At 40.5% G+C, this 24394-nt stretch overlaps 1 protein-coding gene across 2 annotated transcripts in view; it reads left to right on the plus strand.

Annotated features, from left to right (window-relative positions):
• gria3a (glutamate receptor, ionotropic, AMPA 3a) overlaps nt 1-24394 on the plus strand; it is a 32877-nt gene that overhangs the window by 5050 nt on the left and 3433 nt on the right. Inside the window, exons 3-14 of one of the 2 annotated variants that reach the window (XM_079476822.1) lie at nt 195-434; nt 3436-3623; nt 5233-5286; nt 5373-5534; nt 5931-6098; nt 6341-6445; nt 6900-7007; nt 8781-8987; nt 10995-11368; nt 12196-12394; nt 18362-18609; nt 22432-22546. In XM_079476822.1, the coding sequence (XP_079332948.1) occupies nt 195-434; nt 3436-3623; nt 5233-5286; nt 5373-5534; nt 5931-6098; nt 6341-6445; nt 6900-7007; nt 8781-8987; nt 10995-11368; nt 12196-12394; nt 18362-18609; nt 22432-22546 (2168 nt within the window). Of the gene's footprint in view, nt 1-194; nt 435-3435; nt 3624-5232; nt 5287-5372; nt 5535-5930; nt 6099-6340; nt 6446-6899; nt 7008-8780; nt 8988-10994; nt 11369-12195; nt 12395-18361; nt 18610-19434; nt 19550-22431; nt 22547-24394 lie in introns of both variants that reach the window. The other variant, XM_079476821.1, reaches the window with a different exon arrangement.

Genomic DNA, 24394 nt, shown 5'->3' on the forward strand with positions numbered 1-24394 from the left:
ACTAACATACTTTTACAAAAACAGTTTTTTTTAGATTTTACCGAAGTTCAAATCAGTACCATAAAAATGTTCTGAAACAAACGTAGCACAACGATTTCTTTGTAATTGGTCCTGTGTGTTGTCTTATTTGTGCATAATGTTTGTTTGTCTTAACATTTATTGTCCCTTGTTCTCTCTCTCTCTTTGTCTGGCAGTCTGCTCTCAGTTCTCCAGGGGTGTGTATGCAATATTTGGATTCTACGACAGGAGGTCAATGAACACATTAACATCGTTCTGTGGCGCTCTGCACACCTCCTTCATCACTCCTTCTTTTCCCACGGACACAGATGTGCAGTTTGTTTTGCAGATGAGGCCCAGCCTCAGGGGGGCGCTGCTCAGCTTGCTAGGCCATTACAAATGGGAGAAGTTTGTCTATTTGTATGACACTGATAGAGGTGAGTTAACACATAGCCACAGACACGTACTTACACACATACATGTACATGTATATGCATATACAGTACATAGGAATATATGCCTACATCCACAGTAACGCAGACAACAACATATCCCAAGTGTTTGCATACTTGAGCAACAATTTATGTCATTAAATGAAAAGACTTCATTGCATTAGAAAATATGATGCAACATAATTAGTATATTATATATTTGTAAGTGTGGCTTAAATGTCCAAGTACTTATTGGAGCCATTTGAAATGTATTAACACAAACCATAAACAGAAAAATTATAATTGCTACATATATTATACAAACAAACCGTTTGAATGTTATACAAAATATGAGCTTTCCTAGAATGCCGCTTCGCCAATCAAATTACAGAACCAAAAGTAACTTGCATAATACAGTACATCATTTATTTTTTAGGAATAACACAACGCATGTCTTGATGTGTGTAAATAAGTAATAGTAGGATACCTTTCTGGACCAGATTGTTTCATCTCACTTTTAACATGAAATGAAATTGCAGGTGATTGACCGGGTAACACTTTCTAAAGTAACATGTCTGTTCCCAGTCATCCCCGTTTCAGAATAATTACTTGAAGTATTGTAGAAAATAGAAGGCAGACAGCATCAATCTCTTTCCACCCTTAAGATCATCCATCACAGTCAGCAGGAAGTTGGGCAGGCGGTGCCGAACTTTAAATGGATTTACATCACCACAGGGCTCTTGCATCTGCTAAATATGATAAACAGTCGCGCTTAGTGCACATGTACCACGTTGAGCGTCGTTGTTCAGACGGGTAAATAGCACTTAAAAAAGTTACAACAGTTAATATTTTATATGTGTACACACACACAAACATTTAAGAGATCTTTAATGAAGGTTTTATGTCACGTTTATTGAACTCATCTTTAATAAACCACAGCTTAGCAGTTCTGAGCACTAAGAGCAGACACGTTTCAGAGGGAGTCAGCTTAACTTTTGTCTCTTGAGCTCATTGTGTTCTCACTGAGATCCTTAAAGCTTGCTGTAAATGTGAGAGGGGCAATGTATCCTGCATGATTATCCGGCTTGACAATATTGTGTCAGGTTTAAGGTTAATGGTATTTCCCATAATCGGTGTAAACATCAAGAGGAACGTGAATTAATATACTACTAAATCTCAGATGTAGTAGGGATGGGGACTCTGCCTTTTTATTTCAGGTATGCACCACACGTTACTGGTGTGTATTTTTGTGTCTGTTAAATTCTCACCTCTCTGCGAGTTGTCAGTCTTGATTAATTGGTCACAGCTAAACACCCTGGCGGCCCGGCACTTCAGGACGTATGCTAATTAAAATAGTGATTGAGTGTGCCTATGGATGTGTTGTCCTAAAATGAATCCTATCAGAGGCCAAAGACGGTTCAAAGCAAGTTTCTGTCTTGTGTATAGCTTTGAGCTAGAGGTTAGAACTTGAAAAGTTTGCTTAAACATTCCACAAAATCAATCAATTGTTGATGTTGTCAAGTTTGATGTCATCCATATCATCACTGTCCTTTCCGAAGCCTTGGATGTCCCAATTCACTGTTTTTAGGAAAGGGAAAAAACACGTTTAAAATTATTAGATACCGTATGGTCAAAGTTTACTAGCTCTTTTTAATACTTTTCTATTGGTTATATATTTGCTAAACACGTGCAGCGACACCATTAATAATTAATGATAATATTAATAGTAATAATAAATTATCAATAATTATATAATCAATAAATATATAATTATTTATGGCAAAAAATAAATAATGAAATATAGAGATACAACGTTTCAAAAAGACAACAGAGATATGCTAGTGGAGGGGTTTTCAATCTTTGATGATCATCCTCGTGTGAGGGTCCCATGTCTTGAATTTTTATTTTGAAAGAATCTCATTAATACATAAAAATAATAGAAAGACTTATTTTCTTTCATGTCACATTAATTATAATATTATAATAACTAATGTAATGTATGTAAATGCGCACTATTTATGTAATGCAAATTTGTTTTATGTAAATGTAGTGTTTAATTTATTTTTGGTCAAATATGTATTGCTATTTTTGTACTAATTCACTTTAATGATTTATAATCTGTTTAATAAATACTACTATTTTGTTATACAATTTTGTTCTATAATCCAATTTTTTATTTGAATCAGATTTATGATTTTTTAACCTTATGTTAAAACCCCTGTGCTAGTGTTCTACTTGGTGAAATATGTTAATTATTTTCTTAGCATATTTATATCTTAGATTTTTTAAGGAATTTGAGGATTTGCGGGAATTTGAACCATTAATATTAATGAAGAAGATAATGATGTTAATCGAGCATGCTACTAGCATTACCATTGTTTGATTTCTTAGATGATTTCTTAGTAATTTAAATGTTTTGTTTAGATTTTTACCCAGGTACTATTCAACAATTGTTATGAATATGAATCCCTGGAACAGATTCAATACTAGTCGGAGAGAAGAAACCCCCTCTTACTGTGGTGGTGTGGGGGGGGGGTAACTGCAGGTGGTCTGATATGTAGTACAGTGGACCTGATTTATAGTGCATGAGACCTGTAAAGTATATGATCTGTGCTGCAGCATATCATGTATCATGTAAGTTAATCAGATCCATAGTGCGGTCTGTCCAATACATATATGGGACGGCCAAATACACACATTAGCATACAAAATATATGTGCATTAAAGATGTCTAACACAACAGAAATATGTGTTCTGCATTAGTAACATTAGAGCAGAACTGCAGTAATTACATTCAACATCTCTCCTTCTGCCTTTCTTCTTTACATCCCTTCAGATTTTCACTGCATCAGCAGTTGCTCTGTGCTATTGCACAGAGAGAGAGAGAAATGAGCCAGTACTTGCTCCATCATTCTGGCCCAGATCTGCCCTGTTACCGCTTCCACACAGGCCCTGTGTTACTGTGTTTTACACCGTGTTTTACTCTCTTGTTCTCATTCTCTCTCAGGGTTTTCCATCCTACAGGCCATAATGGAATCTGCTGTGATGAATAATTGGCAGGTAACTGCACGTTCTGTTGGGAACATAGTGGATCCACTGGAATACAGGCGGATTATTGAAGAAATGGACCGCCGTCAGGAGAAACGCTTTCTTATTGACTGTGAGGTTGAACGTATTAACAGTATTCTGGAACAGGTACATTTAAACATACACAAACATCTCCCGTCTGTCGGTCTCTATCCAGTCTGTGTCTATTTAAACGTTGTGTGATTCATGATAAAAATATTATTATGAATTAATATGAAAAGGAAAGAGTCAACCTGACAAGAATAGATCACATCAGCAAGAGTACATTTTAAGGGCCGAGAAATAACTCTTAAGGGCTATGCTGTTGTGGTAGATCTAAGCCACTTCTGTTTGTGCATGTGATCAATAGCTTTCCAAAATTCTGAAAAAGCAAGTCAAAATAATGTGTGAGAGTGTGCATGTGTTTGTGGAAGTAGGGCACAGCGTCCTGTAACAGGGGAACAGTGAGAAAACTAAAAATACTCTCATCCAAAAATATAGCTCTCAAAGGTACTGTTACATTCTCCTATTCTATTTGTCTTCGTCTGTTTGTTCCCCTGTCTCTATTTTCCTAGTCTCTCTACATACACACACAAACACCGAGTTAGAGAGCGAAAGTGTGTATGTCACTGGTAGGTCACACAGATAATGAAATCCACTAGTAGATCAATCAACGTTAAGGGAAAGCTAATCAGAGCAGGACGCTTTCAGCAGACTGGCTGTCTGCTGCTATTTGAAAATCAATTGTGTGTGTGTGTGTGTGTGTGTGTGGTCGGCTCGTACCATTGTGTTGTGTTGTGTTGTGTACAAGAGTCAGCAAAGCTTGACTGGTATGAAATGAATAGATTGACAATATTGAAATTTTTAAAGTGCCTAGGAAGAATAGGAACAATAAATAATAAAACACCCATTTGGTTTTGTGTAAAGATTCAATGTAACAGCTCCACGGTGCCAAACAGGTTCAAGCAAGAGAATGGAGAGTGTATATTGACTTATTATTAAACTGTATAGGAAACATATAAAATACAAAATTCCATACGGTGATGGAATTACGATGGTGTTTTTCTACTTTTCAAGTATTTACACATTTTATCAGGAACCTTTAATCTAAGTGCTAGACATTGTCAGTACCATTATAGTATAAAAATGTTCATTAATGACTTTATTTTAACTGCTCGTGACTGGTTACAGCCATTGGCATGAACAGTCCTTTTCTGTCTCCAAAATCACACGAACCTGACGGTGAAATCTTTTCAATGACACAATTATTTCCCAAATAAATGGAAAAGGGAAAGGAACAGGGACATTGTAAAATGCCATAAATTTGAATCTCAAAATGTCATTCATAGCCTAGCACGTTAACAATTATTAAAACTATTAATAAAAAAGTGCCTCCGGCTCAGCAAGGTTATAGCTGTTTGCCAGTTTCCTCAGTCATTCAGGAATTTTGAATGAACAAGGGTCAAAAAATTAAATGACAGTACGGTATATTATACACAAAACTAAGGGGTTCAAAACAGTACAGCATGAGGTCTTTCAAATAAATTAAATGAAAATTACAAAACTGTAGTACAGTTTAAATACAGTATGAAGTGTTCACATTCACAGGTGAACTAACGTCGGCTTCCATATTTCAAACATGTACAGTTTATAACTTTTCATTGTTAATAAATCATAACTTCTCTTTATGAATCTTTACTAGCTCACTCAGCAGTGCTTGAAATGCTATTATTTCCAGGTCGTGCTCTCAGGAAAGAACAGCCGAGGATATCACTACATCCTGGCTAATCTTGTGAGAAAACACATACACAGACACAGAGCTCATCTTCTGATTCTGCGGACGACCCTTTGACCCACTTTGACATTCGTCCTCTGCAGGGGTTTTCTAACATGAGTCTGGATAAGGTGTTCTCGGGTGGCGCAAACATAACCGGGTTTCAAATCATAAACCCTGAAAGTCCTATTGTGCAGCAGTTCCTGCAGCGCTGGGACCGACTTGACGAGAGAGAGTTTCCTGAGTCTACAAACACTCCGCTGAAGGTCTCTCTCTCTTTATTTGTATGCATATTTATGTGCATTTGTGATGTGTTTATTTGTGGGATGTTTGCGGTGCGTTATTACGTGTAATATATGGTAACATATTTTAACGAGTTTAATTTAGCATTCATGCAGCAGTTTTATTAACCGGCTCTCGGTTTTCATGCCTGTGTGGATGAAATTCTCATAAATTGTTCTGTCGAGTGTTACCATCTTTTATCAGCAGAGGTGGCATAAAAACCTGCATTTCAAGTATATAAAATGCAGGGAACTGCTTTGAGCTGTTAGTCTGGGTTCTTTATGGTTGATGTGTTGCGTGTTTTTCTTTGAATGTTTCTGTTTGTATACTGATGCATCCCTGCCCTTTGTAAGCTTTATCTGTTTTTTATTAATGTTTAGTACACCTCTGCCCTGACTCATGATGCCATTCTGGTAATAGCTGAGGCATTTCGGTATTTGAGACGACAGCGCGTAGATATTTCCCGCCGAGGGAGCGCGGGCGATTGCCTCGCCAATCCAGCCGTTCCGTGGAGCCAGGGAATCGACATTGAGAGAGCTCTCAAAATGGTAGGAGAGGTCCACAAAGGACCTCAACCAGACAATACTAACCTAGAGTGATGTCCTCTGAACGTTAGAAAAAATATTAAGTGTTATTTATTGGTTGTAATGTACAGTATTGTTTGTATTTATAAATGTTGGATTGATAAGGATTGGTGCTAATTTTGTGTAATAATGTCAGGATTGAATTTATTGTTCCAGTTGTTAGTTTGTGGGTATTACTGTTGTTCCTGTCTGCTTTCATCCCGCAGGTACAGGTTCAGGGAATGACGGGAAATATTCAGTTTGATTCATTCGGACGACGATTGAATTACACCATTGATGTTTATGAAATGAAACCTGGAGGAGCCAGAAAGGTTGGTGGATCTTGGAGGTTTCAGTACAGACACTTTGGATTTCTTGCATTGTTGAAAGCACCACCCGCCTACCCTCATGTTGCTTCACTTGTGTGACTTTTTCCCCAATGCAACACAGCAAGCTGTCAAAACTGTCAAGATATATATTAGGTCCCCTGGCACACTGAACAAAACCGTATGACTAGACAAACACGTCTTACACTTATATCGAACACTTTTTTATGTTGCATCTTATCTTGCCTAGGGATCAAAGTAAGAGAGATAGGACTGCCACTGGCATGCCATCAAAATATTTTTGGCTTGATACTTACACTTAAGATTTTTTGCTTTGGAATAACTGGAACATTGCCCAACCTGCACTCAAAAAACATTCTCCAATCTGTGCTGTGTCACCTCTTTCTGTATTCCTGTTGGTTAATTGTTTATCAACCGCTTTTGTTTTTGTCCTTTGCAGATCGGCTACTGGAACGAATATGAGAAATTTGTTTATATAGTGGAGCAGCAGGTTACCAACGAATCCTCCTCTGTGGAAAACAGAACCATTGTGGTCACTACTATTATGGTACACTACCTAAAGCTGCTTGTCAATATGCTGAACCATGATCCTTCTGCCCTCTCGGGTTTAGTGTCACCTTTGCATTGCATCCTGGGGGGGCAGAACGTTTTTTATAATTTGAGTTGCTTTGCACTCACTCACTACATGTTGAAACAGTCGATCACAAAAGAGTGTTTCAACTGTATCCGTGTGAGTGCCAAAGCATTTTCAGTTCCATCCCGGTGGCCTGTTGTAGCAGTGACATCACAATACTGGCTTTGGTAAGAAGTAGGTTAGATTCTCCCTCTCTCTTCTGTTCTTACACTTCGCCAAACGTAAGTATTAACACCGCCTCAGACGGTGCGCTGAATGCAAACAGCAGAATGCGAAAAGACATTTGTGACGGAAATGGCTGATGGTTTTCTCACACTTGGTTTGAAATGTTGAGAAAAGGTTTATTGACTGCCTGGTCTTTATTTTGTATCCTCTGAGCTCTGCATTCCCCGGCTGAGGGCCTGTTTTTAATTTCCAGCTGTCCAATCAGAGAGAGCCCTAATGGTGCAGACAGTTCTCATTAAGCTTCCTAAACAATGACTATATTGTCCCAGCAGGGAGTCGGTGATGTGATAAATTTGAGGGAAGTGGACCAGAGAAGCGCAGAAGCCTGTTATGTGAATAATAGATCATTTAAGTTGACAGTACAGATAAATAAGTGGCACTCAAACTGGCCTGTCAGTTTTCAATCAACATAAATATGAAATAATTGACTAATTTAAAACATTGCTTTGACATTTTGGTGCATTTGCCAGATGTAGATAAAAACTGAAGGTAATTTTTTGGGGAAGTAGTTTTCTCGAAGAACTAGACTGTTAGGTGGTTTTACTTACTTAAGTGGTCCACAATCCAAAAATGATAAATAACCTTAAGGTCCCAGAAATGAAACCTTGGTGAAAAAAAGAAATCTAGTAACGAACTTTTAAGCAAACAATTTTTGACAAGGTTAGACTGCCATAAGTGAACATATCAGGATGTCCCTTAATTTAGTTAGTTAGAGGACGAAAGTCATGTTTAAATGTACCATAAGGTTCGCCCTATGTTACATTTAAAGGAGATGACCGCATTTTTCTGACTCTGCCTACGATGACCTCATAGGTAGATTCAGAAAGTGAAAGTAGGATTCAGGGTATGATGGCATGTGTGAAAACAATAATTTGTTCTGAACAGATTAGGCAGATGTGCTTGGATATATAAATCATAAAACTGGCAGGAAAGTACAGAAAGCAAAATAACTGGCAAGCCATATTAACATTTTGGCTTGAATTAGGAGATCACTGCTGGTGATGTTGACATTAAAGATGAAGCCGTTGAAGTTTAATCTTCCTGCATGCACTGTACATGTACATGTGAGTGACAAAACTCTTTCCGTCCTGGCTTGCTTTAGACTAGCAATGTCCCCTCATAGACAACCTGATAGATAACCTGCAACTAGCTCACTACACCCATGTAATTCTCTCACTCCATGTTGAGAATATATCATTTACAGCAAGTCTAGACCCCAAACCCAGTTTTACGTAAAATCAACCTTTCACTGCCACCCTAGCTTTGTTTGGCACATTGTCTGTCGGTCACATTGTTGTTATGAGACACATTTTGCATGTTTATGAGTGAAACGAGTGAAGAGTATGTGTGTGAGAGACATATAAGCATGTTTTCATATAGAGTAATAGTTTTGTCTATATGTTTGTTTGTGTGTGTGAATGTTTTTGGGTGCGACTGAACCTGATTTGATTTGGTTAACAGGAAGCTCCATACGTAATGTACAAGAGGAATTATATGCAGTTGGAAGGCAATGATCGATATGAGGGCTACTGTGTAGACTTGGCATCAGAAATCGCCAAGCACGTGGGCATAAGATACAAACTGTCTATTGTGGCTGATGGAAAGTACGGCGCTCGCGACCCCGAAACCAAGACCTGGAATGGCATGGTGGGGGAGTTGGTATATGGGGTGAGTGTTGGAAATGGGAAAGTGGGAGGGTGGGATAATAGCTGTGTGAAGCCAGCAACACTTAGAAGACCCCAAATAAAATCACAGACATCACTGTCAAAATAAAAGTCAAACAGCTGTTTACTGCATGCTGTTGTTTTCAACCTTCTGGTGATTTTATTTTGACATAAGTGTGATTTTAAAATGATATTTGTAGTGTCACAGTGTTGCTGAAGTCACCCAAGTCTTGGTTGTGGTCAGTGTTCTTAAGTGATTAAGTTAGAAACTGTCCTCATACTCATACATCATTTTATGTACATAAAAATCAGCTCAACCCAGTTGGTACACTGTCAGAAAAAAGTACAAAAGTTGTACCCTTTCAAAAAGTACACTTTGCATCTAAGGAGTGTACATTAATAGTTTAAAAGCATGGATGAATGTTTGTACAAAATGTTCTGGGGCCCCATTGACTACCATAGTAGGAAAGATTGCTTAATACATTTATTTGTTCTGATGAACAACAAAATAATATATTTTTATATTTTGTAAAAAAAAGCAAACAGTCCTGGGTCACTTTTGTGCTGTGGTAGTCAATGGTGCCCCAGAGCTGTTGGGTTACAAGCATTCTTCCAAATTTCTTTCTCTGCGTTCATCTGAACAAAGATATTAATACAGATTTGGAACTCGAGGCTGAGTAAATGAAGACAGAATTTAGATTTTTGGGTGAACTGTCCCATTAGTATATCAGATGTAGGGGTGTCCCCGACTAAGGATTTACATAGTCGAATCAGAATTGTCACGTCTTGCCCATAGTCGGCTGAATTGCGTGCGTGCATGTAGGGACAACACCAGATGTTAACAAGGGTACAGCGTAAAGTACATCACAACATTGATGTACCAAAAACAATTAAAAATTTATTTACAGAAATAGTTTCGAACGGAATAAAAGAAATAAGCCAGAATTAAGTCACAATGTGCAAAGTAAACATGGCAAAATGTCTGAAATGCAGGGGAACATATTCAAAACACATTTTTGCTTCGCAGCTGCTTTACACTCACTCACTACATGTTGAAACAGTCGATCACAGAAGAGTGTTTCAACTGTATCTGTGTGAGTGTATTTTCAGTTCCATCCCGGTGGCCTGTTGTAGCAGTGACATCACAATACTGGCTTTGGTCAGAAGTAGGTTAGATTCTGCATTACTTTTTACCAACGGGAATACTGCATGTTATTTACGCTCATATGCGCCGGGGGTTTCGGTACCAACCCTAAAATGTCCCATTTCTTTACATCATAAATACACTTTTTGGCGGCGCAGTGCATGTCCGTCTGCGACTCTACGCCGCTGACCATATAACCAAAATGTTATGATCCCCATTGAATAACACCTTGACGAAGATTCAACCGTGAGATTGTTTGTCGAATCGGTCTCCTCCTATCGAATCTTCGACTATTCGGGGTCACCCCTAATCAGATGCATATCTTTGAAGGCTGTTTATTTGCATCCTTTTTTACTGAATTTATCTTATAATTCACAGTTTTATTAAAAAGCTTAATTTTAAATGTAATAATCAAAACTGTGTTGAGCTCTTGGTTGCGTTTACAAGGAAATTGAGACGAGAAAGGATTATGGGGACAGAAGTACTGAGCATGGTAACACCAACAGTACAGATATAAATGTAAAATGTAAATCAACTGCTGTTGTGAAACATTTTCGGACATGCATTTTCTTTCCCACATTGACGTATACGCTTTTAGAGATTAATATTTATTAATTAATAATTATTTTTTGGTCTGTTTTCCATAAAAATACCAGTTAGCAACTGCATATACAAAACAAATGCGGCCTCAAGGCTAACACGCAAGAAAACCACAGAAACTCTAACTTTGATTTAATGAGGTCTTTAACATAAAAAAACATTATTTGTCTCACAGACAGGCCATCCATCACATTTCCAGTATCGTACCACAACATTGCTTTGGTTTGCTTCTGTTCATCTAAGATTTACTGTATTCCATATTTCCAGAGAGCAGATATTGCCGTGGCTCCCCTCACTATAACCCTGGTACGAGAGGAGGTGATAGATTTCTCCAAGCCCTTCATGAGTCTGGGCATTTCCATCATGATCAAGAAACCACAGAAGTCCAAGCCTGGAGTCTTTTCCTTCCTGGACCCGCTGGCGTATGAGATCTGGATGTGCATTGTGTTTGCCTACATCGGCGTCAGCGTGGTTCTCTTCCTGGTGAGTCGTTTTAGTCCATACGAATGGCACCTGGATGAAAATGAAGAAGTGAAGGATCCGCAGACGCCACCCGACCCACCCAACGACTTCGGCATCTTTAACAGTCTCTGGTTCTCACTTGGAGCTTTCATGCAGCAAGGATGCGATATATCGCCAAGGTTGGTGCATTTGGCCCGTTATTACATCTTCATCTTTGTCTCTTCCCTCATCTTTGCATTTTATGGTCGTTTTGTCTTTCATGGTGCATATATGTTATTCTATTTGGGGGTGGCTTTATCACTTCATTTTCTCAGCATTTTCTTCATCTTTCACTCACAACCACATTGTCTTAGTTATCACAACACTGTCGCCACAAGAGTTTATTTATCTCCTCGTTCTTTTGATGTACAGCATGCTTTAAGTGATGCAGGGCACCAACTAAAATAATTTATATTCACCATGTGTTGACTGTAAAATGTACAGATTGTCTCTCTTCCACTCACTCTCTATCTCTCTGTGTCTTGGAGGGCTACCGTGTTCTTGCTGCATGTCTCTATTTTACCGTCAGCAGTTTGGTGTTTATAAACTGTTTCAGTGGAGAAGTGTCAGCCCTCTTCACTCCTTCGATCAAGATGATCTGTCATCATTCATTCAATCAATCATTCATACAAACATACATGCATACATTTATTTTCCTTGAACTCACAAGGTTCACTTTTATAATGGTTCAACTCACTTTTCCACTTTTATCATCTGCTGGAATCCAGCTTTTCATTCTTGATGTGGTCTTTGTGACCCTGTTCTCATCTTTATCCCTCTGCTATCTCTCATGAGACAGATCTATCCCAACACAGCTGCGACTGAGTTTTGTCAGTTGCATGAAGTTTTGCTTTCTTTTTGCCGACCATTATGGCTTTAGAGACAATTGCTAATTGTTAACATTTTACCTAACTGATCTGTTTGAGGGGATTTGTTCGCTCTCCCGCTATTTATCTCCCTCTCTCAGGTCTTTGTCTGGACGTATAGTTGGGGGTGTGTGGTGGTTCTTCACTCTGATCATCATTTCATCCTACACTGCGAATCTGGCCGCTTTCCTGACGGTGGAAAGAATGGTGTCACCTATAGAGAGCGCAGAAGATCTCGCCAAGCAGACCGAGATCGCCTATGGCACACTGGACTCCGGTTCCACCAAAGAATTTTTCAGGGTGAGATGCCATCAAATGTGTCATCATTTCATATGCAGTTCTCATTAGAAGTGGAAAAAAATCTTTATTTTCATACTGAGGTTTCGGACATACTATTCCTGACTCATACTGGACATACAATACATTGTATGGGTGAAAATGATAGATTTTTCTTTTATGCCCGAAATCATTAGGATATTACTGTAAATATATCAAAATGTTATTTTTGTGAATGAATGCAGCTAAATCGCAAACAAAAATGGCTGGAAACACACCCACAAACTTAACCAACTGCTGCCCGCTCTTAGAGAATCACGTTTGCTCTATGTAAAGCTTAAAATTTCCTCTTTCGGGTTCATCTACTCTCCACAACATCATTATAGTGGTAAGGTTTAAACAAACCTGTTTCTTCTTGGCAACTGCCCCTCTGATGGACAACTTTAAAGGCGGTTTTCTCAATATTTCTCAATATAAAATTGCCCCTTCAGATTCAACATTTTCAAATAGTTGTGTCTCGGTCAAATATTGTCCTATTGCTTTTTTTTTTTTCCGACTAGAAATGTAAATACATTTGAGCCAGAAAACAACAACACAATAGATTTGCAGACTCCATAAGCTCAATATAGTGAAGTGAATTGGGTATGTCAAATCACCCAGCCTTCAAAATTTAAAACAGTGAGATACATCAAAAACATGTAACTTTTAGAACTTAAACTTGAGCGGACACTCAAACTTAATTTTCTTGTAGACCTGTCACCATGTAATAATACATGTCTTGCAAAGACACTGATGCTGAAGGAGTCGGCAGGGCGAGGTATATTAGACCCGACAGCAAACCTGCAGCTCGTTTGTAGGCAGCGCAGCAAAGCCTCCATCTTTGACAAAAATGTTTTACTGAATCTCAGCCAGACACTGTTTTCATTCGAGATGGCCAGAGGGAGAGTGTGCACTTGTGTATGTGTGTGTCTTTTTGTATGTGTGTGTTTGAGCTGACAGAGAACAGGGCAGTTTTAGGATGACCCAGATACAACACTGCTGATGAGATCATCCTGTCATTCTGCCTCAATGTCATGATTACATCCTAATGTGTATGTGAAAGCACACACATACAGTATATTCAGACAGTCAGTTACTCACACGTCACTGTCACTATACAACGGTTAAGAGACAGATAAAGAGAAAGAACACATGAAAGAGGTGGCCTTTGCTCTTCTCCCTTACCTGAGTTGTCATGGTATAGCTGTCTAAATTAGAACAGTATAGACGGGTGGGAAGCTGACACATGGCTGGACTAGAGAGACTGACAAGAGTTACAGACACCTTGATAAATGGTATAGTCTCCACCTTGTGTTGATAGTGCACTACTGCAGCTATTTAATATCATGCTTAGACAGTAGCAGAGCCATTGAGAGAGAGAGAGTTCTGCCAACGGAAGTCATAGTTCACTCACCCTCATTTTTAAACCTTTATGAGTTTCTTTCTTCCGCTGAACACAAAAGAAGATATTTCGAAGAAAGTTGGTAACCGAACAACACTGGCACCCATTTACACTTCCTTTCTATGGACACAAAACCAATGCAAGTGAATGATGGCCAGTTAACAACACTCTTCAAAATATGTTCTTTTGTGCTCTGCGGAAGAAAATTAAAACTTGCATTAACATACAGTATCTGTTTTAGGTCTTTAAAAAGATAGTAGATTAGTGAGTAGGTTAGTGTGTAAAGTAAAAAAAGAGAGATCGATCTGAAAAGAAATGAAACATTTGGAACCCTGAGGCTTATTTGTTTTAGCGCCACAGGAGACGTTGTGAGGGAGATTTACAAACACAGCACTTCCAGTTTGTCCCTAAAAAGCTCTCAGGAAAAGTAACACATACGCACACATTCACACACATACCAGCTGTTTGGAGGTCAAGGTAACCTAGTTATATGTGCCATGTGTGTGTATGTGCGTAGAACTGTGTCCTATAAAAGCGTTACTGTGTGTATTTGTCCTAATAAACGTAGGTGTGTGTTCTCTCTAGAGATATCCTGCCTGCCTTATGGCCATATATAGCTGCTCGCGCAAGAGATGGACACTGAGAATATTTTGGTTTATGAAGCTTCAGCTTTATGAAGATTTGACTTCAATTTGCCAGTTTTTGGTTAACTGTAAGCTCTATACAGTCTTTCTTTGCATACTGAGTGTGAGAATGTTGTGTGAGCTGTGTGCTATATTTTTCAGGTTAGTTTATTTGGAAATTCAGGTTTATATTATTTTCTTTTGAAATAATAATTTAGAAATTTGTTTTTTGTTTGTTTAAGAATTCATTAATATTTTCACCGGCTAAGTACAACACTTTTTTTGCCGTTGTGAGAGACTGACTGGGGTTTGATTTTGAGAACCTACCTTCTCCGAGATAATTAATTATAAAACGGCAATGGGCTTGGCGAATGGCATGCGCACGCCAGTCTCCGCCCCGTACATACGGGTATAAAGGAAGATGGCGGCGGTCATTCACTTATCCTTTGTTCTTCGGAACCTGTGTGTTTTGCTACATGCGACACGCGTTACTCGAATTCGAGATTCTTTCTTACCTGCTGGATTTACGACGCGAAACAACGGACTTCTCCTTTCGGTGGACTTCCCCTGGGCGTTTCGGCAGAAGGCTACAGACCTTAAGAGGTAAGTCCCTCCGGCTACGAGCATGTCTCGTAGCTGTATCCTCGGATGCGACAGACTCATCCCGGAGTCTTACGGCCATGATACCTGCGTCACTTGCTTGGGGATCAAGCATGCTGAGGCAGGTTTCGCTGATTCGGCATGTCCCGTGTATGCGAGAGGAGACTGACGCTGAGTTGGCCATGCTCTCTCGGGCAGCCTCGTGCATTGGGTTGCAGTGTGTGGCACCACCCTCCCCGAAACGTTCACGGTTGGATGCATGGTTTCTGAGGTTGTGGCGCGGTCAAAAAACGCTCCCCGGTGCTGTTCTTTCCGGAGGTGCATGAAGAGCTCTCCAAGTCCTGGAATGCGCCCTTTTCGGCGCGTGTCAGGCAGGAGGGCTCGGCGGCTGTAACTTGGAGGGGTCGACCTAGACTCCCGTCCAGAGCATGTAAGCTCTCTTCGACACTCGTGTCGAAGGCTTACAGTGCTGCTGGACGAGCCGCCTCTGCTCCCCATGCCATGGCGGTCCTCCAAGTCTTTCAGGCGAAAGTCCTGAGGGATTTGGACAGCGGGAAGTCCGCCCCAACTCGCATGACTGAGTTGCGCACTGCCACGGACCTCGCGCTACGGGCGACGAAGGCCACGGCGCGTGCCTTGGGTTGGTCGATGTCCACAATGGTGGTCCAGGAAAGGCATCAGTGGCTTAATCTTGCGCAGATGAGCGACGCTCAGAAGGCCCGCCTTCTGGATGCGCCCATCTCGCCATCCAGCTGTTGGGTGATACCATGGAGGACGTGGCACTACAGTTCTCCGCGGTTCAGAAGCAGACTGAGGCGATAAAGCAGATCCTTCCGCGCCGCGCCGTGGCCACCAGCAAGTCGTCCCGTTCTCTAGCGCAGCCTGCTTCCCAGCAGCCCTGCCCTCCCGTGGTGGCCCCTCCGGTTCCAGGACCCTCCCACAGGACGGCCCACCAGAGACGTTGAGCCCCGCGGAAGAAGGCCTTTTCAGGGCCCGGCGCACACATACTCACAAAGAGAGATATTTCCCCTGGGTTTTCCTCCAGAGCACTCTCATCTAGACGGTGTCTTGGATGGATCGGGCCGCCGACTGCAATCTCCCCCAAACGTTGCGTCAGGCCGCCTGAAGCTGGTAAACATACAGAGTCATCAACCTCCCTGGGGGTCCCCCCTGTGTGAGGTGACCGCACTGTCAGCCACCGAACCAGTCTCCCCCGGCACGGTGAAACAGATTGTCCCTCTGGTCCCGCTGTCGCAGTTCTTGGGCGCTTGGCAGCGCACCAGCCCGTCACACTGTATAGAGAGGACAATCCGTCTCGGTTACTCGATCCAATTCGCCAGGCGCCCCCCCAAGGTTCGGGGCATTCTGTTCACCTCGGTGCGAGGAGAGAATGCCTCCGTACTTCGGCAGGAGGTTGCCGCCCTTCTGGTGAAGGGTGCGGTCGAACCCGTCCCTATAACCGAGATGTCGTCCGGGTTTTACAGCCCGTACTTCATCATGCCCAAAAAGGGCGGGGGGCTGCGTCCCATTTTGGATCTGCGCCGCCTGAACAAGGACCTACACAAGCTGCCGTTCAGGATGCTGACGCAGAAGCGCATCCTGGGCTCGGTACGTCCTTCGGTAAGTTCGGTAAGTTCCTTGGTCGCTGTTTCGGTAGGCTATGTTAAGCTGTTTCCTTATAATGGACTTCCATGGAAAAGAAACGCGTAATCCGGGATTTATTTTTTGGTTTAATAAGGACTCGTTATTTTAACAGCAGTTAGTGTTTATGACAAGGCTTGTCAGAAATGTGGGCTTCCCTGGTCATTGTGTAGGTATGTTAAACCTTGTTAAGCATTTTAGTCATCAGGCTCGTCTCCTTCCGACTGCAGATTCAGGTTTACAAGCCCTGTTTTCCTCCGTTTGTCAGTCAATACTCGCATTTTCCCCATTCGTGAACATCAACTTTTGCTTCGCAATAAAAACACTTTGGTTTCATAGTTTAATCAATTTAAACAATCAAAAATAATGCAAAACATAGGTATTTTGAATTTGTGATCGGATTCAAGTCAAAAACATTATCCCCATTTTGTGTTCCACCACTTCTCAAACAAAAGTTACACGCTTGGTGATTTGTGACTTCGTGGCTGTTGCAGATTTTTTAAGCTTTTATGCTGGATGAAATGCTTTATAATTTGTTTCCACAAACTTGATGTGTGTACAGTTGTGTGCACAGACTTACATTTAAGCATAGCTGCTTTCATTCAAAGCAACTTAACAACAGTTGTTTAGACAAATTAAAGGTTGAAGAAGGACAGACACATTTTTAAGAAGAATGTAAGAATTTAATCGGATCGTATGAAAGGCTAAGAATAAACAGGAAATATTGCATGCCCTTTTGTGAGAGTACCAGTAGGCATCGCTCATGCTCTGATTACCACAGTGTTTTAGATCGGATGTAAAAGTTTTAGTCGAAGAGAGAGTGAAGATTTGACTTTTACCTTAAACATGATTGTTTTTTAAATATTTGTCGTTTCTTTACGCCAATCACAAAGACAATTTAACCGATTTGAGTCAACAACATTAAAAAGGAGTCGATTCCTTTCTTGGAGTCGAATCCGCATGTAGGGACATAACTCCCCATCCCTAACAGAACTTACAAAGTGTGGTTGTAGCTGCTGTTAGGCTGCTCAGCAGCGGCAGTAGAATTCGTCCAGTTAAAAGTTGGTCTACCACTGAAGTCATTTTAGAGACATTATTTTTAGGTGGAAAAACTACAAATTGTTGCTTTAATATTTGTCTTGTGTGGTAACCGTTTTATAAAAGCAATAAGGTACTTGAGGCTAGTGCTCCGCTTCACTCGTGCCTAACAATGCCCTTCAGATGGAGCTTGTTTTTATGTCATAAAAGCAACAGCCTTACAGACCTCACAATGTACTATCTTACTGCTCTCTAAAAATGTCAGTCCCTTTCTTTCTCTATAGAAATGACCTTGTCTGTGATCATTTAAATAGCCAGGCTCATTTGAAAACAAGCATTTAGAATTTGTTCTTTTCAGGTCTTGGTTAATTGTGAAAGGATCTCCAAATTCATAGATGAGAGTCCTTGAAAGTTCTTGCACAGACAAAAAAACTAATTGAGACAATATTAGACTTTTAGTGCAGAATACCTTTTGGATGAAATATATTTAGTTGATTAAAAAGAGAGTAAAACATGAGAGTGTTTGATCTAAGTCCAAGTGTATGTTTTGTTAAACATCAGAACACTCCATATAATTGATAATACAGCCAAAACAAATATGTAGCAAAAATGAAAAATCATTTTGTCTCTTGTCTCTTTCTCTCACAGCGTTCAAAGATCGCCGTCTATGAGAAGATGTGGTCTTATATGAAATCGGCTGAGCCGTCCGTGTTCGTCAAAACAACCCCTGATGGAGTGGCACGAGTGCGCAAGTCGAAGGGAAAGTTTGCGTTCCTGCTCGAGTCCACCATGAATGAATACATCGAGCAGAGAAAGCCTTGCGACACTATGAAGGTGGGAGGGAACCTGGACTCCAAGGGCTATGGTGTGGCAACGCCCAAAGGGTCGGCATTAAGGTGGGTGGAATAATATAACAATTCCCTCTTTTGTTATAGTATTCCACCTACCCTGATTCCACCATCTCTCTTTTTCTCTCTGTCTCTCTATCTCTCTTTGCTTCATGTTTTTTTCACCATTTCCATTTATCTCTCTCTCTCTTCCTCAAACCTTGTAAAACCTTTATATTTTTTATCACTCTTTCTCTCTCGGTATACGATAAGGTAACTGTTTCTTGCGTGTTTTATCTTCTTTAAGTCTGAAGTACTGTACCATGTGGTAATGTTTTATTGTGTGTTTTTTTCTTCAGCAGAAATGATACTTAGCCTGTTAATTTAATGTCTTTTACATTGTAATGCCTGTTTGCTGTTGATTTTCTCAATTCCTCCTTTTTTCCACTTCTGTCCTTCGATCTGTGCCGTGTTTGCCGTTTTGTAATGTTTTAATTGTTGAATAGTTTTTCTCTGCACTGGCGCTGTACTGCCTGCCGCCACGCATGTCATGCACAGGCTATGTCTTCTCCTTAAACAGACGGTCCCTGCATCCATCCCATCATTCACCAGCACTCTCTCTCTTTTCTCTCCTTGTCCTCTCTAATTCTTTCTGTCCGCTCGGCACCACACGCACCTTGCTTGCACTCACGCTTCAGTCTGTACCCAGCAGCTAACACGATTAACCAGTCGAACTGCTTCACTAGTTAACTGATCGAAAGGCCGCGACGGCTCACCAGTAAATCGGTCTCTCCTCTTGTATTGACCCCTAACAAAAGCGACCGGCGGCTGCTCATTATTAGATTTCTCACGAACCTGTTCTTTTTCTCACGAGTTGTGTTTTACCGTTTGAAGAAGTGCTGTAAACCTGGCGGTGTTAAAGCTGAACGAGCAGGGCCTCCTGGACAAGCTGAAAAATAAATGGTGGTACGACAAGGGAGAGTGCGGCAGCGGGGGAGGGGACTCGAAGGTCAGCCTCAATCGCACCCAGACAACCACATCTGAGTAATCGGCAAGGCTGTGAACTAACGTGCGCAACGTATCGGTGTTATATAATGAGGCAAACTGCGGTCGGGGGTTTGACCCTTTACTTGGCTAATGGAGATGAGATAGCAATGGAGGAGAGGAATAACGGCTTGGGTGGGCGGATGTGTGAAGTCAGGGTCACTGAGAGTGCAGCTTAGGTTCTTGAATTTGCTTCCAGGTTTGTTTTGTGTGCTGCTAGGAAGGAAGCAGGTTGATTCAGGTGGAATACACTTGGATCTCTGTGGCTCTCCACTGTTTTGTAACATTTTGTTTGTGTAGAGTAGGGTTTTACAGGCCATCAAGACATAAACAAAATCCAATGAGCGTCTAGTTGACAGAATGAGAACATAGCATACAGCGCAACGTGACAGCACAAAATAATACACAACACGATTTAAATAATACAACTGTGTTTAATTTTGGAAGATAGGCTAAATGTATACGAGTGTTTTGGTGAACTGTAGTTTCGTCCAGTGGTGGTTTATGTGATGTTCTTGTAGTAGGTTTCGGCAGGTTATTGTATGTATACAGGGTAGCTGTACATTAAAGCATAAAGGCTATCCAACTTTGCATCTCTGTGTCAATTCGGGGAAAAAAGGTCAATGCATACATCTAAATTGCTAGAAGCTGCCAACTCTCTCTGCATATTATTGCCTGAATTGGTCCGGAAAAGTCCATAGTGCCCCTGATGGTATGGTCACACAGCACAGTCCTGGATGGACAAGAAACATCACAGGAAAACGTGAGAATTCTAATGAAACAATTCCTCCTAAATAAAACAGCTGGAGCACATTAAATGCAGAGAAGGATCTGGTGCCGTATTTTCATCTGCATATGAATGCACAGACTAGGGCGAACTCATTCCGTCATGCATTATGTTTGCGGTCACACATACCTATCCAACTGATTTTTCTTCAGCCCATGTGCCTGCGGAATGGTCACCCTGTGTTCAGCCTATCACGAGGGCAAGGCAGCCTCCTTATACCTGATTGGTCCTCAAAATGAGTTCATTACACTAATTGGCTGTCACCCATAAATGCCGTCTGTGCTCTTAACTCGGAGACCAAAATGGCCGCCTAGTCCGGACATTGATAAGTTGAGCATGCTGGGTAGAGGGCGTCTTGTCTGTTATGACATCACAACTGCATGTGTCTCATTTATTGACCTGAATCTGATCCAAAAATGCATGAATGGAGTTATTCAGCAATCCCGGCAAATATACCGTACGATTAGAACACCAAATACACTAAACAAAGCAAAATAATTTAACACTTTCTATCACTAGAACATGCAATGACATTAAACAGTTTGATACTTCTATTATAATACGAATTTTGCTTGTGTTCTTAAAAGCAAATTTCCCGCTAAAGTGCCTTGAATTGTGCCACTTCGTTTGATGTGTTTACCTTACAGCCTAGAATTTGATGAGAAGATGAAGTGCAGAATGATGTCAAAAATGTTTTGATCCGTTATGGCGGAAGTGAGAGACTACACGTTTTGAAAGCTTATCATTAATTCTAAAAGGACTTTAATTTATTTTTTATCATTTTTATGAATTTTATGTATTGTTTTGATTGATACAAAGAATAGATTGCAAACCCAGACCTCAAATACTGATAAGAAAACAATAACATATTTACTTAAGCAATACATCAGTAATATTGTTGTATGTATTTAGGAAAAGCATTTTTAATATGCTAACCTTGATTTTATCACAGTTTTCATGTGTTTTGTCATTCTGTCAGTCTTTGACATTGCAGTTGAATGACTTTGTCACTCCCGAGGTTTGATTTTGCTGAAATACAACAAACACTAGGCTGAAATGGACATAATGCATCTAGAAATGCTGGTTTAAAATGAAAATTTGGAGCTGTCTCTTAATTTTTCTGCGGCTGTATGTAAAGAGTAGATGCTAATGTTAAGTACCTTTTTCACAATTTTACCGTAGATATTCTGAAAGTAGAAATATAAACTTTAAATGTACATCTCTCCATAAACTGTTCATTTTAAAAAGGTATTTTCCACCAGATTGGGGCCATCTTTCATGACGCCGGTTTGTGTTACTGTGGTAAGTATGGTATATTTGCTCTGCTGGATTACAAGTCTCATCATTTAGCAGAAGGAAAATAAATTGAGTTTCCCAGCAGTCCTGCTGATGACATACCAACATCTTACAAACCAAAATGCCTAGCAGAAATATAACACGGGTAATGAACAGTACCATTTCCTGCCAGGACAGTTGAGGCTGCCTCTCCATCTGTGGTTCTACAAACAAATAAAAGTTTTTGCAGAGAGCCTTTTAAAGTCATCGAGTGTATTCACATGAGGTCGGTGTTTTTCTTTGTAAGATGTTTGGCTTCAGCCCTCACCCATTGTAGACTGGTTCCCTTTCTGACTTGCTGGGTCCTGTTTGTCTGTTGGTCAAGTAAGGGCTCGTTCTCCTGATGGATCCAGCTTGCTGTATACAGTTTTTTTACCAGATAAAAAGGTCATCTTTTCAATGCTCTTTACAATAATGCTCTGTTTGGCTGTGTTATCATGGCTACTTTCTCTGTTGGAACAGTGAGTGACGATTACTCAAAGCGATAACAGTAGGTAGCACTGGCAGGTCTAAGGTCAAAGGTAACAGTAAAGGCTAGCTCTATCTGCATCCTCTCTCTATCTCTCTCTCTCTCTGTCACTCTATCTCTCTTTACGGTATCAACAGCACAAGGCCAGGTGTCCTACAGTATCGCTTTGGTTAAAAGATGTTCGGTAGGTTTAAGTTTTAATAACATAAAATAACATAATGGTGCCATGTTATTTATGTTATTTCCCCTCGTGAAGAACTCCTGTAAACCTTGCAGTGTTGAAACTCAGTGAACAAGGCATCTTAGACAAGCTGAAAAACAAGTGGTGGTACGATAAGGGTGAATGTGGGACCAAAGACTCTGGGAGTAAGGTTAGTCTGCTTACTTGTGTACTTATGTAACAAACAATCTTCATATTCTACAAACCACATCAGTGGAGCCGCAGTACCATTCACTGGTTTTAATGGATTTGGCTCCTTAGTTAAGTTGGGGCTTATGTAACATTAAGATAATTTGCAGTTATTCTACATCATACAGCACAACAGTATTTATGAGAAGAAACAACTAACACACACACACACACACACACACACAGAAAGATATACAGCATGGCACATTTAGAAAGCACTTAACGTTCCGAACCAAACATTCAAGTAATTCATCATTTTAATGATGTGGTAATTAAGTATTACATGAAGGTACTTTGTAATAAGCATTCATAACAATAATGTAGCGGTTAAGAATTTGATTAGTTACATATTTTAGAGATGTTTCCTCTTCTGCTGCTGTGACATGGCCTCGTTTTCACATGTTTACTGATTCATTTAGGAATTGTGTTTTAGCTTGTTCTTTAACGCCATGCCGGGCGAGAACAAACTTAATTCGCCTTCTCTCAGTATCCCTAAGCAACAGCTGTAGACATTAATCATGACAATGGAATTTAAAACAAGCACATTTGCTCAGATGCAATGACGAAGCAGTGCTAATAAAGAAAAGACAGAATGGCATATATGAAAACGTACTTCTTTTTTTAACACAAATCCAAAACACATTTTCAAGCGGTTTTCTGGGACACGTCTTTGGTATTTATGGACGAGCAAACATCTCCAGTGAGCTAAAAGTTGTTAGATTTTTCGAGCTGCATGGCGCCCCCTGTAGGAGGCCTAATTTATTCCCTTGCTATTGCCCAATAACTGTTCCAGTGGCATCAGTCTAATGGAAATCACAAGATGATGCCTGGAGACTCCATTGAATGAACATAAAAGACAATTGCGTTATCACACTTCTAAATGTAGTCTAGTCTTAAATAAGTTAATTAACTCCGAAAACATGTCCCGAATGCACGCGCACAACAGCTCCATTACGAGACTACACAACCCACTATATGGGCATGTAACCATGGTAACCGTGTTCAAAAACAGGTCTCTAGCTTTGAATTCAAGACAGTAATGCTACCGAGCCCTCTGTTTCCTTGGTGCCCTTTCACGGGCATATAGTGAGTATAGACAGTGTTTCTGTCTAGTGATGTTGGGCTTGTGGTCACAGCAGCAGAACTCATGTTGAGGCTTGTCTATGTTTTGGGGTGTGGCGATGGTCGCATGCAGGTGTCTGTTAATGAGTTTTGAAGGCTGTGAAGCTTGCAGAAGTAGTTCAGGGAGGGGAATTGCCATAGTAACATTAATATTCCTCCCCATCCTCTTCCTCACCTCCTCTGTTAAGATGGCAGTCCGAAGAAGCCTGAGGATTTCACTGTAGATCTCTAATGGCAGCCGATTTTGTCATGTTGCTATACTGATTCTACTTCACCTCTAGAGGGTGCACCAGACTCAGAGCTGGCTCTTTGCGTGTGTGTGTGTGTGTGCGTGTATGCATGCGTGTGTGTGCCTACTTAACTATCCTTTGAGAACAAATTTGTGCTAAAAATGCTTTCGGTGTCAATTAAATGATGTTTTTAAATTATCAAAATGCAAATTGTTTATTTCAAAACGTTTTAGACTTTAGTCATAATTAGGGTACATAAAGATGTGTGTGTGATTAAGAGCTTTGTTTCTCCGGCCAGTAAAGTGATTCCAGAAGGAAAGAGTGGAGAGAGAAATAACATCTTTCTCCCCTGAGCTGCCTAAGCGTTTAATCTATCAGTTTTAACCTTTGACCCATGGGCACACCTCATAATGATTTGATGCCCTTTGACCATCCCCCTCTTTAGCTTTAGCTTTTAT

The sequence above is a fragment of the Barbatula barbatula genome, assembly GCF_947034865.1.
Source record: "Barbatula barbatula genome assembly, chromosome: 2".
Lineage (NCBI taxonomy): Eukaryota > Metazoa > Chordata > Actinopteri > Cypriniformes > Nemacheilidae > Barbatula > Barbatula barbatula.